At 40.6% G+C, this 19,144-nt stretch overlaps 1 protein-coding gene across 6 annotated transcripts in view; it reads left to right on the top strand.

The window, feature by feature from the left end:
* The window catches only part of THADA (THADA armadillo repeat containing), a 330,140-nt gene that overhangs the window by 143,625 nt on the left and 167,371 nt on the right, over positions 1–19,144 (top strand). For all 6 annotated transcript variants that reach the window (XM_020878085.2, XM_070477517.1, XM_020878083.2 and 3 more), the window contains 2 exons: positions 1,687–1,776; positions 3,014–3,145. In XM_020878085.2, the coding sequence (XP_020733744.2) occupies positions 1,687–1,776; positions 3,014–3,145 (222 nt within the window). The remainder of the gene's footprint in view (positions 1–1,686; positions 1,777–3,013; positions 3,146–19,144) is intronic.

Genomic DNA, 19,144 nt, shown 5'->3' with positions numbered 1-19,144 from the left:
TATTGTACAGCAGAACCTAACAGAAGACTGTAAAGTAATTATACTGTGATAAAATTTTTTTTTAAAGTATGCAATAAATAAAAGTAATCACTCTTCTCCAGAATCATAGGGAAGCCCCACTTCATACCCATGAGAATGGCGAAAATGGAACAAAAGACAACAGGAAATGTTGGAAAGGATATGGAGCCACTAGAATGCTTGCTTATTGCTGTTGAGAGCATAAAATGTTATAATTATTTTGGAAAACCATTAGTTTTCTAAAATATTAAACTTCAGTTTTATTCTCAGATATTTATCTAAGAAAAATATATGTCCACAAAAAACCTTGTGCAAGAATATTCATAGCAGCTTTATTCATGAAAGCCAACAAATGTAAACAGTCCTTATCTGTCAAGAGAAGAATGGATAAACAGACTTGTATATTCATGCAGTAGAATACAAAGCAACAAAAAGAATCTACTGATACATTGAATAACATAAATGAATATCGTAAGTTTTATGCTGAGTGGAAAAAAGGCAGACCCAAGAAGTTATGTAATGCATTATTACATTTATATGAAATTCTAGCATAGACAAAACCAAATTTGGGTGATAGAAATCAAATGGTTGCTTTGGGGATTCAGAGTTGACTGGAAAAGGAGTGCAAGAAAACTTTCTAGAATGATGGAAATCTCCCCAGGCTTCATAGAGGTGGATTACATGAGTGTATGCATTTATGAAATTGACCAAATGGTATACTTAAGATTTGAGCATTTCACTGTGTAAATTATGCTTCAGTTTTTGAAAAATGGTATTTTGGGTCTTTATTATTAGGAGAATGCATCTAGAGTTGATAAAAGGGGCAGGTTTGGGAGTATGTGTGTCACCCCTTCAGAGTAGTTCCTTCATAGTTTTGGAGACACAATATTTAACCAAGTGCCATACTTAGCTTGGGCTTTTTTGTCGATTGTACAGTTGGAGGAACTATTTCCAGAATCTTGTCAGTGCAGGGAGCAGTGTTTGTAAAGAGGGAGAAGGTAATCCTCACAAACTGGCACTCCAGAACCTTACATGCCATGTCTTCTGATTATCTTGCTCCTGACCAGTGGGTGTCAACTGGGATCTTTTATTTTCCTCTCAGGGTACATTTGGCAATGTCCAAAGATATCGTTGGTTGTCAATTGGTGTGGGGAGGGGTGTTGTGCTACTGGCAACTCATGGGTAGAAGCTATGGAGGCTGCTAAACCTTCTACACTGCACGGGATAGCCCCCCACAACAAGGAGTTGTCTCATCCAAAATGTAATTGATGCCAACTTGCAGAAACCTTGTTTTACATTTGTGTTTATTACTGAAGCTCAATCAGTCTCAGTCAACCAGGTGCTGATTATATTCATGGTCCAAATCAATTGTGGAAATTTGGCATTTTCACAAATTGCACATTTCTTCCCTGTCAGAATTTAATATTAAAGAACTGTAAGTATACATAATCTTAAATTTTGAGGTAAAATTCCTTGTGTTAAGAGCATTTCCAAAGTCCAAAAGTTTTAAATTCTTCAGATGTTAAGTTTTGTTCTTAACTTTATTTCATTAAATATTCAAACAAATGATCTTAGTTGATGTTCTTTTAAAAAATGAATAAATAAAAAGGCTTTATCAACTCAGAGGAAATGAATGATAATAATTTATCTCCTTTTCTACCTCCACAGAATGACAGGGAGCGAATTTTTCTCTCGTTTCCCTGAACTCTATCCCTTTCTTCTCAAACAGTTGGAAGCCGTGGCCAATTCTGTGGACAGGTAAGAAGAGAATAGGGTGGGCCAAAGTGGAATCAAGGATGTGAATTACTTTGAGATTTTTCCCTCCGGGCAACAGTTTTTAATCAGCTCCTTCCTTGTAATATAGATGGATTTTTTTTTAAAAAACCTGCTTCTTTATTACATCATATTTCCTGATACTCTGTTGAAGGTTTGTACCTGAAAAGTTATGTAAAATCAGGTTTTTAGATTTTATTTCACATTTTTACAAATCCATTTTTAAAGTTTTCGATGTTTTACTGGAATTAGACTTCTGGAAGCATGTTGTGATTTCTTGTAAGAATCATTTTCTTCCCCTTATATTTAGGAGCCTGAGTGTTTACACTTTGAGTTTGCTTTAACACACACCTGTCATTTTTTTTTTTAATCACTGGCCTATTGCAACTGACTCATCTGGTCATGTATGATCAGAAATGATACTCTTCCACTTGAGTGAAGATGGCCAGCGGTCCTGGAAACACAAAATAAAGCTAATAAGAGGGCTTCCACTCTAATCAGGGCAAATAAAAAAAAAAAGTTCACTGTTGTCCTTTACATCACCATCTGTGGCTAGTAGTGAAATTTTTAGTATGGACATCTTAGAACATGGGCCATTTTATTCTTTGAGCAGTTTTTGCACTTGGCATGAATTTATATCAATTGTCTGTAGTGAGAAAATAAAATCACATCAATGAATTTTTACTTCTGTTTATGATACATTTCCTCACACTTTAGTAATTTGTGCAGACAGGCTTTTCTGGCCCTGGTAAGCGACTGTTCACGCTTTCTTAAGTACATTTGGATGTTGAAAGTTTCACATTTCATACTCTGGAACAGGCATCTCTCTACTGTCTAAACAGCTCAAATCAAAACAGCAAACTCTAATTATCAAATAATACGCTTTGAGAAGAGAATCATGTGCAAAAGCCCAGTCTGCGGCTTTGCCAGTAGTTCTTCCGTATTTGCACAGTAAGAAGATACGAAGTGAGTGGAGGAAAGAAATGCAAATAAGGACTATTATCCCTGATCACAGAGTCTCACTTTATATATTGGGTTGGCCAAAAAGTTCCTTCAAGTTTTCCATAAGATGATATGAAAAACCCAAACGTACTTTTTGGCCAACTCAATATGTAATTATTTAATGAGAAAAATGTTTGAAGACAGTGCCTCGCCTCAAATTTTTTTTTTTCGTCTCAAGTTTTAAACCTTTTATGTACAATACTTTTTTTTTTTTTTCCAGTGATACAGGAGAACTAAACCGTCATCCCAGCATGTTTCTCTTACTTTTGGTGTTGGGGAGGCTCTACCCTTCCCCCATGGATGGCACCTGTTCTGCTCTCAGCATGGCACCTTTTATTCCCTTCATTATGAGGTAGTGTATGCTGCATGCAAATAATGGGAGTGGCATGGGGCTATATGGGGCTATTTAATCCTGTTTCTATTTCAGAAATTAATAGTTTTTTTTCTTTTTAACTTTGGGAGGGTGCTCGTGAAGGCAGGGGCCTGGAATTACTGCCATTGCCTCCAACTGGCCTCCAGTTTTTTCAGATTACAGGTTTAGGAGCTCCTATCTACTGTTTAAGACGTGTTCCCTGGGAGTCCTACCTGCTAATGGGCGTGTGGTGTTGATAGGAGATACCCCCTTTTGATAAATATAGCCTTATCCCTGTGTGGAGCCTGGTCAGCATGGGGTAGGCTTGGTTCTGGCATACACCCCTGTTCTTGGGCTTAAGGGGACACCTGGCTGTTCACTCTGGAGTTGGAGGGTAGTTGCGAGGGGTAGCATCTAAATGGCAATGCTGTGTAGCATGCGTTTACTTCCCTTTCATCTCCTCTTTGAAGCTTGGAGTGTCTGAGAAAAAGCATGCATAAAGAATATGCATGGAATCAAATGATAATAGGCATTTCTGTTTCTATAGCCTATTACCAACTCCTCTGTTTCATTTGTTTTGAGACACTTGCCAGCTGCTACTTTCCTTTTTTTTTTTACCATATGTACTCTTTTACTGCTAAATAAACTTATATTTCCATTGATAAAATGTAAAAACATAAAGGTAAGTGTTTCTTGATACATAGATAATATAAATTTAAAAAACCCAGTCAAAATTAATATGCAGTGAGATGGAAACAACTATAGTTTACACTCAGTGTAATGACATTTTCCAGCTTCTGATCACCTTTTTCATTTTGGATCAAAGGCCTCAATAAATAGGCCTCTGAAAAGTACTGAAATTTTCTTATGAGATATTTCTGAAGTCCTGTCATCTCAGTTACCTTTTTACCTTTCTGCTTCCCTCTTGACAAAACAGCACCTTCATTTTTATATATCTGCCAAAAATTGAAAGATTCAGAGCAGAAGGATAAAATATAACCAACTCAAGAGAGTGTGCTTGTTACTGATGTGGTGTCCTGGGTCCCACTTCCTGGTTTCACAGAGCTGACTGGTGCACTTTAATGTGAGAAACCATTAAACACGAGATTCTGCTGTGTGATTGCTGTAGCTATTTGTTTGCACCGAGCCCTGGCTGTGGCCGTGTTATCTGTGATCACAGAGATGACTCACTCAGATTGGTTTTTGTTTCCTGATACACAGAGTTACCAGCCTCCCGTATCCAGCATTTGGTGATTCATTTGAGGAATTTGGGTCATAAATTTTACTTTCAGGAGCATTTAAAAATTGTACTTTCACATATAACTGGAAAGAGCTAAAAAATATTTCAGAAAGTTGACGGTGGGGGGAGGCCCATCTATAGAATGACAGTGTACATTAGAAACAAAGACAGACTTTAGAACTTCATCATCCTGTGTTGAAAACATTTAGTTTGTGGAAGCTTATCATCAGTCAGTCTGACATGTGTTACATCCTAGAAACCAGAAGTGACTGTTTTGAAAGTATCCTTCCTGTTATTTATTAGTTTATGTATAAACAGAATGCTTATACTACTACACCTATATTCAGAGCACTTTGAAATGTAAACATATCACTTGAGGTAGGGTCTCATAAATTGTGATTAAGTAGGCCTGGGATGGGACCTGAGTTTCTGCATTTCCCACAGACGTCCAGGTAATACTGATGCTGCTGGCCTGCAGATCACACTTTGAGAAGCAAGATTAAATTTGAGAACTTAAACATGATCAGAACCACACAGAGAGAGATGATTTTAATAAACTGTTCAGTAGTAGGGTCATACTTGGAACTTGGTTAGACTGTTTGGGAGGTTTATTAGAAGTAGCTTTTGATCCAGGAATGCAGAGAACAGCAAGAAAGTATCCTGAGCAGTGAAGTCAGTAGGGAGCAGACCAACCTTTGCTGAGCCTCCACTGTTGGCCAGGCACCGAACTGGGCATTTTTCTTATAGAGACACCGAGAGGAAGTGTTATACCCCTCTTTACCTGTTGAGGAAATGGAGGTTCAGAGAGCAAGGCAGCTATAGATGAAACCCAGACTGCAGGGCTTTTTGTCAAGCGTGAAGGGTGTTCTCTTTCAATTACAGCAAAACATCCAGCTCCCTTTTGTATATAGTAAAGAGTTGTAGCTACACTGAGTAGGCCTGAGGGCCCTGAAGTTTATGCAGCTAGGAGCCGTTCAGAGCCTACGTCCAGTCAGTGAATCTGAGTGCAGGCTGAAGTCACAGTGTAGCAGTTGTGCCCCGCCAGCAGTGTGATGTTTCTGACCTCACTCTTGCAGGGGTGGCGGTGGCTTGCTTTGGGGCAACCTTTCTCTCAGACTCATCTCTGGGATCATTGCTTGGGGTAATGGGGCCATCTATGGCCCAGGATAAAAGAAGGCTGGCTGTTCTTTCTTGAAAAGATCCTAATTTTAAAGTTAGAAAACCCAGTTTGCAGTTTCATCAGCCTACTGCCAGGACAACCTTGTACTACTCTAAAATGTTCACATCCCACTGGGGAGATGAACTATAAACACATTTTTTAAAACTAGTGAATTTGGTAAAACTGCACACATTTGATTTATTGATAAATTACTTCTGAGAAAATTATTCATGAAGAAAGTGAAAGATTGATCAGAAAACCTGCCAATCCAGGTGGTATTTGTGGTTCTAATCATGGTGAAGATTGGGCTGCATTGACTTAGGATAAGCCAAAGAGGTGGCTGTATGCACACAAATGGATGGGCAGTGTTTTATTTTTGTTGCATTGCTAATATTAATTCATGTTCTTGGAAGAGATCTTATCAGGCTCTCAGATACTCTGAGTTTAGCTGAAGAGAAATTTTTCAGCTAGTGGGAGTAGCACAAAGGTTGCTCTCACTGTGCTAAAGTGAATCAGTTGTACAATGCAAAGATTAAAAGCTCAAATGACAACTTTTTATTTCCCTTTGATTTACATATACTTGCCTGCCATTTCCTTCCTCTTTATGAGGTGTTTGTATTACTTGTATCTTTGTCCCTCATTCCACATTTAGGAATCTAAGCTTTTGTCTCTGTTAACTTAAATCTTAGAAATTTCTGGTTTGGATCTTCCACAGTTATGCGTGTGTGCAGCTACGATTTGCTGCATCATCTTGGATCAGAAATGATCATGTTAATTCCAGTGTTTTGTTTACAAGGTTTTTTTTTTTTAAAAAGAATCCAGTGTGTTTTATGTCCCCAGTGGTGTGCTAGATCCAGATCTTTTCCATGCAAAGTTGATGCCTTCAGCTTAAGGCCATTCACTCTTCAGTTCAGAATCCACAAAGCAGAGTGACTCATGCTTTAAAAGGGACCCCAACTAGCTCCCTGAATACAGTTCGCTAGAGCCCACTTGTCTGGGGCTTTCTAGAGACCACAATATCTCAGATATACACCTTGGAATTTCACAAGCAAGTTTCAAGTTTGAATCAATGAGCAGTAGGAAACCAAATATGCCCCAAACCTACATGATAGAGCATGGGGTCCTGAACAGAACCAAGGCCCTGGACTCAAGAGACTTGGTTCTTATTAAGCACTGCACTATTCACTAGCTGTGACTCTTGAACAAGGCTCTGTACCCTCCCTGGACAAGTGTGGCACCTGTGTTTGTGAGGCAGAAAGTGCCTTCCGTTGCAGAGAACTGAGATCTCAGCATCAGACTCATTGCACTAATCCCCAGTGGGAAAAACACCTCCATTGCCTTCTATTCACTCCCGGATGCTTTCAAAATGATCTCTCACCCTCCCCCTTTTTGACTTATTTTCATGGCAAATGACTTTCAGTATATTTTTCCCCAATTTGTTTCAATCATTTTTCACTTAAGGTAAATTTTCAGTGAAATCTGCTTTTCTTTTTCTGAAAAATTTTGAGGTGCAAACAACCATACAGTCTTAATTAAACACGTGGCAGTGGAAATCACCCATAGCAACCTATGCAGTGGAAATTTTTTTAGTTGCGAAATTGAAACATCTAGTCAACAACCAAAACAAAAATGGAAAAATGCATTTTATGTATTTTAAAAATATTTCATGGAAACTTTTGACTGTACCAGTCTTAGAAAGGAGGGGTCGGGAGTACAAAAACTAAGATGTAGGCCTGTTAAGCCAGTGATATTGGGAAATAACAGTGACTCTTGTTTTCTTTTCCTTGAAAGTTGCATAATGCAAGGATTATTACTTTATTCCTTACCCACGTTATGAAGTTGAAAGATCTTATTTGTATAGAGTTGGGGTTTTTGCAGTAGACCATAGTTGGCTTCCACCTTCATTTGTGATTATACTAGGAACTTTCCTCCAAGGCTATTCATTTCTATCTGTTATGTCTTCCCAGAATCCTTGTAGATAAGTAGAAGGCAGGTTTTGCTTTATAGAGAGAGAAGTGCTGCTGAGACACTGCTGGGAAAGAAGACATACCCACCTCCCTTTCTCTCTACCCCAGCTCCTAATCCTCTCTCCCCCTGAACAGTTCTAGCATTAATTTAAACCTCTTGTTATTCATCATTACTATATTTTATTGTAGTCTATATGCTCAATCTATATGCTCAATGCTTATTCCCTCCAAATAAATTGTAATCTCTTTCCATGGAGAAGCAGCTGTGGATTTTGTGGGTTTGTTTTTCCTTTTTGGTACCTTTTTCTGCCTAGCCCCAGTTTTGCCTCAGAGACTGAATTATTAACCCCAAAATGAAACTGTGAAATGAGACATTTTGTGTCTTAGCAGATCTGTGTATCTATGAAGTACTTTAGGGACTCCTAGTCCTACAATATTGGAGCCATATTTTATATCCCACTGGTTACTGCTTATGTAGAAAGGAGGCTCAGCCGGTTTTTGTGTTTTCCCTTACCTTTGAGGAATCTTGTGTTCTAATGTGAGCTCTGACAGTTGCTTTTATTTTGACTTCACCCCTCTGATCCTCGGTTTCCTTTTCTGTCAGCTTAAGGACATTGCGCTGTATGCTCGAGCTCTTCATTCTGAGTTGTGTCTGACTCCGTGACGCCAGGGACTGTAGCCCCCCAGGCTCCTCTGCGCATGGGCTTCTCCAGGCAGGAGCACTGGGGTGCGGTGCCACGCCCTCCTCCAGGGCGTCTTCCTGACCCAGGGATCAAACCTGCCGTGGTCTTCTTTGGCCTCGTAAGCCTGTGACCTGAGACCTTCCTGGACTCTGGACTCCTCCTCCATGACTGCTGTCCAGTCAAGAGATCTGGAGGCCCACCTTGCAGCTGCCCTGCTGTAGGCTTTAGAGCGAAATGAGAGGAGCCTGGATTGACAAGAGGAGAGGGAGGTTGAAGAATTGTACACAAACCAAAACATGGGGGGGAAAACCTCCCAGATTAACATGGGATGAATAGGGGGCCCCTCAGTGCTTCAGGCTGTCAGTCTGTATAACGGGGACAACCCTGACTATAAAATAGCAGATAAAAGCACCTTAGTTTGCTTGTTAAGAAAAATTCTAGAGAGAGGAAGGGGTTGATAGTATAATGGTGATAGAAAGAGGGCAGGTTTTTTTTTTTTAACTCCTGCTTTAATTTTGTCTCTGCCAATAAACTGGAAGGAATGCCCTGAAGCCAGATGTAGGTGAGGTAACAGAAAAAGAATACTGTCTCTTCTGGGTAAAGGCAAATCCATGGACCTAGATATCTTATAGCCTTGGGTGCAGGTTAGCCTAGAACCAAGTCAATAATTTGGGGGATGTGTGGAATGAGAATGTTATCCTCCAAGCTTGCAAAGATTTCAGAAGAGAGAGTAGGGCATATTTTTATCAGTGACCAAACACTTGTGTTGATATTGGTTGTTTCAGACTGGATCATCTGATGTATGACTTGCAAGTACTTCATACTTTATTTGCTGAGAGCTAGTAAGGATTCCCAAAGAATTAGTCATGCCTGAGTCACCTCATTGTTTTGATGGGATTACGAGTCTGATAGATGAGGACAGTGCTGCTTTATTCAGCATTTGAATTACTTAAAATGAAGACAGACTAGACTGTGTGCTTATTAGGTTTTCATACAACAAATATAATTGGTGATGGACTCAAATTCAAAACAGTCTTTAAGCATAGGAGTGACAAATTCAGGCTCGTAGCCATTACTTTTATGAAGCTTGGAAGGAAGGGAATGAAATTAAGGAAGTATATACTATAACTTTGTTTTGTTTGTGATGTGTTCTTAAGCTGGGTTTTGGGCAATTGGTTGTCATGTTATTCTCTAAGCTCGGTTTCTTACTGGAAGTATCTGGTGTCAAAATCATAGTTGAAAAATGTGATTTCACAGTAGCCTTGGAAAACTGGTTTGATGGGCTGAGACTATTAAGATAACATTTAATAGAGATATGTTTCAGGTTCTGATTTTTTTTTAAGTCAAAATTACACATATATAGAATGAGAGCTGTTGGCTTCATAGCAGCTTTTATGAAAAAAATCTTGGGGAATGGGTTTTCCTGGTGAGCGCTGAGGAAGTATATAACACAGGTGCTGCTTCTAGGTGGTGATTGCCGTAGTCCTCCTGAACTCTTCTGGTCGGACTAAACCCACAGCATTCTGCTGTTGTGTTACTGTGCTCTGGGCTTCCCATTTTAGGAGGGCCACTGATAAACTAATATTTATCCAGAGGAGGTGACCAAGATGAGAAGGAAGCTAAAACATCTGGAAATAGTTAGACTGAAAAAGACTAGTTAGAGGCAACACGGTAATGGCCTTTATGTAGCTGAGAGGCCACCATGTGGCAGAAGGTACATAATTTCTGTCTTGTGCTGACAATGGGAAAGTAGGAGACGGATTTCAGACTTTAATAGGAGGACGAATTTTGTGAAAGTTTGCATTCTGCATCAAGAGAACCAGCAGATTTCTGTAAGACTGAGCTGCTGGTCATTGAAAGTCATCAAGGAAAACTGATCACATGTTGTGTATATTTTGAAAGGATTTCTGCAATGCATCTGAGGTTGGGGTGGATGACCAGCAAGGCGTCTTTTTGAGGTGTCTTATTTCAGAATTGCTGAACAGCCCAGCCGTAGATTCTAAATGTGCAGTGAAATAATAAGCCTGCCTCTAAACCTGCAACACATTTTTTATTTGTACGTTTTTATCCATGGGTTCTTCCATCAACCAGTTGGGGTGTCATTCTTGGCATGGCCCACAGGTCATGGTGGTCTCCTGCATAGTGCCCTCCAGCAGTTAATCCACTTAAATTTAGCTTCTAAGTCACTTCTATAACTTTGTTCTGGATAGTTCTGAAAACATTTTTTTTGGCGTATGAGATGTTATGTCTGAAAAGGATTCCTTATTAATTTAATTATCTTTTTTATGTGTGTAGTTGTATATTTTTCTCCATTCCAGATGCTGACTTAAGCCACATTTGTTTTCTGACAAGTACAAGGAACATCTGAGTCTTTGAGAAAAGTCAGAGATGCTTTTCTGAAGAGTGATTAAAATAGATAACTCTTTGTTATTCAAATTTCCTGAATAATCTCCTTCAGATTGAGATGGCTGTTGAGAGAATAAGAAAGTTGCAGACTCTAGCTCGTTACTAGTAAAAATATTGAAAGTAAGGGTTTTCTGGTTGTTACTACAGCACTTCCTCCTGCTGGCCAGCCTAGAGGTGTGGGACTCCACCCCTCCCATGGGTACTGCTAAATTCCATGAATCTTAGAGGACGGGATTAAAGGTTAGGAGTTTTCCCTGTACCATCCTGATCTGTTAACAATGGTCTGGTAAAAAAAAAAAAAGGCACCTGCTATCCCATTAATGTGTAGAAACCCTGATTCTGGTTTTAGTGATGTGACTCAAGGCCAGGCTTTGAGCAAGACTGTCAAGGTGCAGATGTTCGTTCCACTCAGGGCTTTCTAGAGCACTCAGTGTTCCACTTTGCCTGTAAGTCAAACTTGTGCCCACTCTTTCCTTTCATACAGATGTGTAAATGACTCCAGTCATTACCTTCCTTGGTACTGTTTGTTGTATTACACAGACATACAGTTTGAATTAAAGTGGTGAATCTAGGTAATGGAATGTGGAGCCTTACATAAGGGAGGACCTAAAACCAGAGTTGGAAGGTGGTTTTCTATTGCTGGTGAAATCCCAGTTTGGGCAGCTATCTACTCGGTCTCCTTTTGACCATGGCCCTGCCTAGCTAGTGCTTGATGTGGAGGACTTTTTTTTTCGATCATGGCCTTCTGAATTTCCAGATTCCATCCAGGGGTAGCTGAGGTTCAGTGTGTGGAATGAAATCATATTTTCTGCATTGTGCAGCTCTTTTGCAAAGAGTTCTGGCCTAAAAAGATACTCTGTCATCTGTCACCGATTTTTATATCTCAGTTCCTAGAGAGGGGCCTCGCCAACTTCTATCTCTGGTGCCAGATCTCTTTAAGACAATTTTTTAAATATGTTTTTGAGCAAAAGGAATGAGGAGTTCACCTCTTGTGGAATGCATTGACAAAGCAAGCTAGAAAAACAAAACTTGTAAGGACCAGCTTTTCTGCAGCATTATCTGTTACTTCAACAGGCCAGTTCAGGTCATGTTAGAACAAGTGATTTGATCTGCAAACAGCCTCATTCTTAGGTGAAATTTCTGACAATGATGATAATCCATGGTCTATTGAGGCCATTCACTCTCAAACTTAGAACCCAATCAGTTAATAGATTAACCAGGGAGTAGTTAAACATCCATTGTATACCTATCTAGCATGAGGTCTTGGGTAAGATGCAAAGTAAAGGAAAAAGGTCTTCATTCTTGAAGAACTTATGATCTAGCTAGTGAGATAAAACCCGCGCTTGTGAACCTGACCTGCCATACTGCGTGTGTGTGTGTGTGAGCACGTGCACCTGTGCGTGCTCAGTCATGTCTGAATCTTTGTGACCTGGTGGACTGTGGCCCACTGGGCACCTCTGTCCATGGGATTCTCCAGGCAAGAGATTAAAGTGGTGAATGAAGTGGACAGTCATTCCCCTCTCCAGGGGATCTTCCTGATCCAGGAGTCGAGCCCCTGTTTCCTGAGTCTCCTGCATTGGCAGGCAGATTCTTTACCACTGGGCCAGCTGTGAAGCCTATGAAACACTTAACTGTGTGGCAGGTATACTAAGGTTGAGGGCCTATAAGCAAGAGGGGAGCACCAGTGGGTTGGAGTAATTCAGGAGGCTTTCCCTAGTAGCACAGGAGGAAAAAACACAGGAATTCTGTGTGCCATCGGAAGGACTTTCAGAAATCTCCCCGGCAGGTTAGTAGCTCTTACGAGAGGAGAAGAAAGTCATGCTGTCCATTCTGTAGACAGTGAGATCTAACAAGGGGAAGACTGTGACGGAGTTTTGTGATTCATAACTTGGAATTTATCATAAAGAGCTTCGCTTTGCTTGAATCATGGGTGACCCAGGAAATTCACAAAATAAATGGTTTGCTACTTAACAGGAGAAACCATCTACAGTGAATCTTTGGCAACTTTAATTATGAATAATATTTTCTCTAGATGTTCCATTTCCAGGTCTTCTGGTAATAATGAATAGTAATGGGGAAATTAATACAGATGTAGTGATATTTAAATTGTAAAACATTTTAATCACATTTTCCCTTAAGGAACCTTTATTTCCTGAGTCTTAATTGTTGTCTCAAAAATTATAGCCAAAGTGCTCAGCAGGCATTTTTAATGCTGAATTGAAGATTTGAGAGGACCAAGCCCCAAATGCCAACTAATTGGAAGTCATCTTCTCCTACATGGTAGGGAACATTTTAGGATCAAAACTGTATGTTTTTCTCTTTAGGCAGAAAAGTCCAAATTAGGGAACAGAGTATAAGGTAAAGAGGAATTACAGTAGGCTTAAAATGAGCACAAGGAGAATGAACAACATGCCATGTTTTGATTATCTTTCTCTGATTGGAGCAGTGTTTTCCCCTCCCTCTCCTCTGGACCTTGACCCTTACCAGTCTATTTATAATTTTCTTGTTTTAATCAAGCTGCAGTAGTCACATCAGCTGCACCAGATACATTCACCCTCGCATTTCTTGACTTTCCCCTTGGGTCTTATTTTCCTCACTCACCTTGAGCATTGAGAGTCCTGACTTCTCATCTTGCCCCTCCTCCACACAGCAACAAGGGCTTGCTTCTTCATCATTTATTCTTGTCTTTCACTTTCTTTTGTAAGTGCTCCTTATCTCCTGGTTGTCCAGCCATTGCATGTATTTGTTGAAGGCCTCCTTTGTGTCGTTGCCCAAACCCAAGCCCCCTAATTTCATCACCTCTTCGTTACAAGAGAAGATGGAATAGTCCATGAGGCATGGACTATCTCCATGGAGACACCCACTCTACCTCCCACCATAGTGCTTTCTCTTGTTTTACAGCCAGGCTCTTGGTTGTCTGTGTTCACAGTCTTCGTTTCCTCCCCTTTATTCATTCCTTAAATCACTGCAGCCCGGATGCTTCTTCCACAACTTCACTGAAGCTTCACTGACAAGGGTGAAATAGGAGTGACCTCTTCATTACAAAAGCCACTGGATGCTTTTCAGTCTTTATCTTTCTGGATCTTTCTCTGGTATTTGACACTCTTGTCCACTGGCTTTTCAAGATGCTCTTCCTCTGTGGCCTTCTTTGGCCTTTGTTTCTTCTTCCTCTTTTAGGGCCCCTTCCTCACACTGCCTCCCAAACGCTGGTGTACCTCTTTGTCCTGTTCTCCACTCTTCTTTATTCTCTTTACCTGTACCGTACTTCTCCGGCTGGCAACTCACATATGTTGATGAGTCAGTTCTAGATCTAGAACATGTATGAAATCATAGACTCAACTTTCTGTTGGACAGCTCCTTCTGTATGTCCATAGATATCTAAAAGTCAGCAGTTTTCCCCCAAGGAGTTCCTCTGCACCCTGAGGTTTGGCCATCTCTTAGGGCCTAGCCCAGTGTCCACACACTCCTTCTGGCTAACTGGAGTCAGAAGACTTCTTTGAAAGGAAACAGAACTCAGGGTATTATGGAATATCCTTCCAGTATTATTGACTGTGTTCATATGAACTCAATAACAAAGGAAAGTTGGTTTCAAAAGTCGTTGACTTTTGATATCCCGCCAGTAAGTTTGAAATGGTCAGCTTTTTTCATTACACTGATGATCATTAGTTTGAGGTAGCAGGTGGCAGCTGTTGGTAACTTTCTTCGGAAATGAGAAAGTTAAGACCCAAAGGAGTGAGCAGAATGTGTTCACAGTCAAAAACAGATTCATTAAGGAGTCAGGGGTGGATCTGTTTATTTGTTCACTCAGCTGTAAGCATCGATTATGGGTCTGGCACGATAAAGGGAAGCGTCAGAAAGGTAAGAGTTTTGGCAAAAAGGGGTGTCCTTTGTGCTGTGTTACCTCTTGGTCCCTATCATCTTTGCTCTAATTTTTTCCATATAATTAGTGATAAGTGATAATAATTAGCAGATGTTTACTATGGGCTAAACACTGAACGCACACCAACTCATTTCATCATGACAGCACTCTGAGGTCCTTAACATTATTATTCCCATCCTATATCCTACAGAGAGGGCAAGTTGGGCAGTGGGAAGTTTAGAAATGTGCCCTAGATGAGGGTGCCCAACCCCCAGGCCACAAACCAGTACTGTTCCGTGGCCTATTAAAAACCGGGCTGCAGGAGGTGAGTGGCAGGTGAGCCGGTGAAGCTTCATCTGTATTTACAGCCACTCTCCATTGCTCCTGTTACTGCCTCAGCTCCACCTACTGTCAGATCAGCGGCAGCATTAGATTCTCATAAGAGCGCAAGCCCTACTGTGCTTGAATCATCCTGAAACCACGACCCCCAGCCCCACCCCAGTCCATGAAAAAATGGTCTTCAATGAAACTGGTCCCTGATGCCAAAAAGGTTGGAGACCGCTGCCATAGGTCATACTGCTCTGAAGTGCTAAGGCTGGTATTTATTTGAACCAAGCAATATGGCTCCAGCACCTGTGCTTTTTGCCACTCCCTTAACTATGCTAGCACTTAATACTACAATTCACTCTTTTGCTCCTCCGTTTACAATGCTCCATCTGTGGGGTGTGACAAGCTAGTTCTCAACATGCCAGAATTAACTTGCCATTAAATAACAAACAATTGGACTCACTTTGCTTTCTTGAGAGAGCTCTCCTCTGAGCTCCTTGGGCATTGCTCTAGCAGTGTTCTCTTCTTCTAGTCTGAAGTCAGTAGACGGAGGAAAAACTTGCCGTTAAGCCCAAGTGATTATGACAGGTTGCTGAATAAAACTGGTTCAGCTGAATTTCTGAGATTCTTGAGAAACACTGAGAATTTCTTACAAAAGAAATTGTCCTTATAATAGGGAATCAAGGGTCGTTGCACAGTTAGTTATAAGTGTCTTAGCAAAGAAAAAAATGTGTCTTGAGGCTAAGAAGCATAAAATCTTCATGAGATTATGTTTGGGCTGCTACTTAGGCATACTTTTTAAATAATTAGAACATATATTTTCCATCTGACTTTACCTAAGTTTTTACTGTTAAAACTTAACATAATTTTGAAAATCTTCAGGGTTGTTGAAAGAATAAGAAAAAAAATAGTAATAAGCATTTATATAAAGAAGTTGAAGTTTACAATATACTTTCATACACAGAACCTTACAAGATCATCCTCCTTTTACTCTCTTAGAAAATAGTATCATAAAGGTATCAATATATGTTGAAATTTTTTAAAATTGCCAATTTTTTTTTTTATGTGGTAATCCTACACTTGAAAAGGAGCCTTAAAAGGCAAGTCTGAATCAGTGAAGTGTTCAAATTCCTGAATATTATAAAATGAAAGTTTCATTACTCCAAGTGGTACGTAGTAAATTTAGGGAACTGCTTGCTAACGGGCAGGCGACTGCAGCATCTGGTTAACGTGTGTGTTGACATGCCATACTGTGAAGCCTCTGAGTCGGGTTGAAATCCCCTGTTATTCACCAGTTTTGTATTTTTCATGTGCACAGTACCACTTCCTTTCTTCACCAACCAAAGGTTCCTTGCCAACCCCGCTGAGGGGCACGCTGAGAGTGAGATGTGTGAGACGTGCCCGGTGACTTGCGTTCTGTTTTGTTTTGCAGCAGGAAAAATTTCCTGGTTTGGGATATTTATGTCCTGGCCACCAGTCCCCAAGAGATGGCCACATTTCTCCCAGTTTTCAATGAAACTCTCAGTCCCAGAGGTAACTTCAGCTCAGCCTCAGTCTGAATAATCGCAAAATCAAAATTAGTCAGGCCCACGTGAATGAGATTTTCTGTTTGGTCTATATAGTCTCCAGAGCATTAGCAACATGTCTATTTGTATGAAGGGTGATGCTATGTCAATAAGCCTGCTCCTTTTTGATAACTGCAATCATACAGGAAAAAGCCATCTGTTTTGATAGAAACTATGGAAATATATCTAGGTAGCCAAGGAAAGCTGGATTGTTACTAAAGGATGTGTCATACCAACGAGAAAATAATTTACAAAGCAGTGTGTAGAAAATATTTTCAAATGCTGAACAAGTGAGTCTCTTAAGCTATCCTTTTGCGTGATGGGTGAGTAGTGCTAGTTTGTTTTCTGCTTGACTGATTATTCATTTTTTTCCCCCCAGAAGAATCTTTTTTTTCTGTGAAGCCAGAGTTTAAGGCTCAGCTTCTTTTCAGCTTGGATAAAATGAAAAGTAAAACTCTTTTGTTACTAATGGTAACCTACATAAGTAGTGAAGAGAAACTTAAGAAATGTAATTCTTGTTTTCTAGCTGAGCTTCAGTGCCTTATAATTAATTTAATTCAGTCACTTCTTACCCCCCCCCCCCTTTTTTTTCTGCATGATTTAAGACGTCAGAATTTAATTCATAGCCAGAATGAAAACCGGACTTAGGGAAAACTTGAAAAGACTAGAGAGGGATTTGCATTCTGTTGCATGGTTGAACACGTCCCTAAAGTAGCAACTATAGAATGTCGTGTCCTGCTAGAATTCCCCGTAGAAAACTGACCAGCAGAGCAGTCTCCTAATGCCCTCCCCCTGGTCTGCACCACTGGGAACCATTGTGAGGGCCCAGGATCCGAACCTAGGGGGCTTCACAGGATTGCGCCACAGCCTAACAGAAGGGCAGTAGTCTCACTGGGCAGTCTGTGCTCTGGTTCATCAGCCCCAGGCTGTGGGTTTTGGAGTTGGCCAGCCACCCTGGCTCAACCTTGGATAAATATTCCCAGGTTCTATGTAGGAGGGAGGAATTCAAAGCCCTGTTTTTCCCGAGTCCTTCCACAACTAATCCACAGCATGTTATGAGGTCTGAGTGGAGTGGCCGTGTTTGGAAGGATTAGGGAACATGTTCTACTCCTAGTTAATATGTACACCCACACTCACACGTAGAGCCAGATTTTAACCCACTTTATTCACCCAGACCAGCCTCACCCCCAGTGCAGTTGAAACCTGTATGGAATGATTTGAGAGCAATGCCTTTTACCCACCCAGTTTTCTCAGATGCCTCTTCCCTTATGAGCTGAATCTTGAAGTTTTACAGGTAGTCTTTTATTCATCAAGTATATGGGTTTTGTGCTCAGTCACTCACTCATTTCCGACTCTTTGCGACCCCGTGGATTGTAGCCTCCCAGGCTCCACTGTCCGTGGGATTTTTCAGGCAAGAATACTAGAGTGGGTTGCCATTTCCTTCTCCAGGGAATCTTCCTGATCCAGAGATCAAACCCACGTCTCCTGCTTGGCAGGCAGATTCTTTACCTGCTGAGCTATTGGAGAAGCTCTGATCCCTTCTAAAATGGACATCTCATAGTGAGATATAACACTTTAAGGTATTATTGGTCATTTAAACCATAGAATGAATTATATTGTTCAAGTTTCTTTGATTTTTGACAGGAAAAGACATTGGTTGGGTGCAGTGTTAGAGCTGGGATAAGGCCAGTGGTGACCATAGGGTGTAGACCCTGGGGCAAAAACAGATTGCACTTTGCCTAGGAGAGGACCACAGTGGCTTCTTCCCCATCAGAACTTGCTGCCATGCATTTCCTGAAACAGGGCATCCTATTTCCTATTTACCTTTCCTTGCTGGCAGGGAAAGACCTGGAGGTCTTTTTACAGGTTTGACTCTTCTAGATGTGGTTCCATTTCCATTCCAAGATGAAAGCTTGTCTCTGTCCCCTCCCAGAATAATTCCAGGCAGCAGAACACAGTGAATCCTTCCAGATAAAAGACCTGCTGATAAGATACCAGATTGTTATCAGAGAAGCAGAGTGAGGGGAGTCCCTGCCATTAATTACCTACTTACAGCTTTGTTTATATCCTGTTCATTTGGAGGCATGTTTTCCTTGGACAGTTTCTTGTCTGTATTCTGAACTGCAGGCTGATGTTTGTAAAAATCCCAAAGGTCAGGGAATAGTGAGTTCCTTATATTCTGAAAGGTTTAATGGCAAGGAAGAGTATCAGAGTTTCTATCTTCCACCTGGAAGGAAATGGACGAATGCTTGGTTTGGGTGGTTCTTTCTTCACCTCAAGCATACAAATCATAATGTGTTGAATGAACTCTGATGTTGTATACTTATTCAAGAGGTTACCTGGAAATAGAATGACATCTGTCTCTGTGAAGCCATGAATATTAACTAGTGAATGCCTGGATATCTAGATACTGAAGCCAGAGTCTAAAATGCTCTAACGTTGCTTGGTGAATGTGCTTAATGCCATAAGTTTTGATCCAGCCCATATTTGAGGGTCTCTTGTCTCCTGAGATGGTCCACACTCTGTGGAATTTGTTTCTCCCAAGTCTGTTCTCACCTTTTGAGATGGACCACATTCTGTCTGTGGAATGTGTATCTCTCTAAATAAATCTATTTCTTACCTTAAAAAAAAAATGTGTAAGTTGTATGTTATGTAGATTTGTGTTGCTTTTGTTGTTGTTTAGTCACTCAGTTGTGCCAGCTCTTTGTGACCCCATGGGCTGTAGCCCACCAGGCTCCTCTGTCCATGGGATTTCCCAGGCTAGCATACTGGAGTGGGTTGCCATTTCGTTTT

Source organism: Odocoileus virginianus, chromosome 2 (genome assembly GCF_023699985.2).
Source record: "Odocoileus virginianus isolate 20LAN1187 ecotype Illinois chromosome 2, Ovbor_1.2, whole genome shotgun sequence".
NCBI classification, from domain to species: domain Eukaryota; kingdom Metazoa; phylum Chordata; class Mammalia; order Artiodactyla; family Cervidae; genus Odocoileus; species Odocoileus virginianus.
Note: the sequence above shows the minus strand (reverse complement) of the source record. Positions and strands in the feature narration are given on the sequence as shown.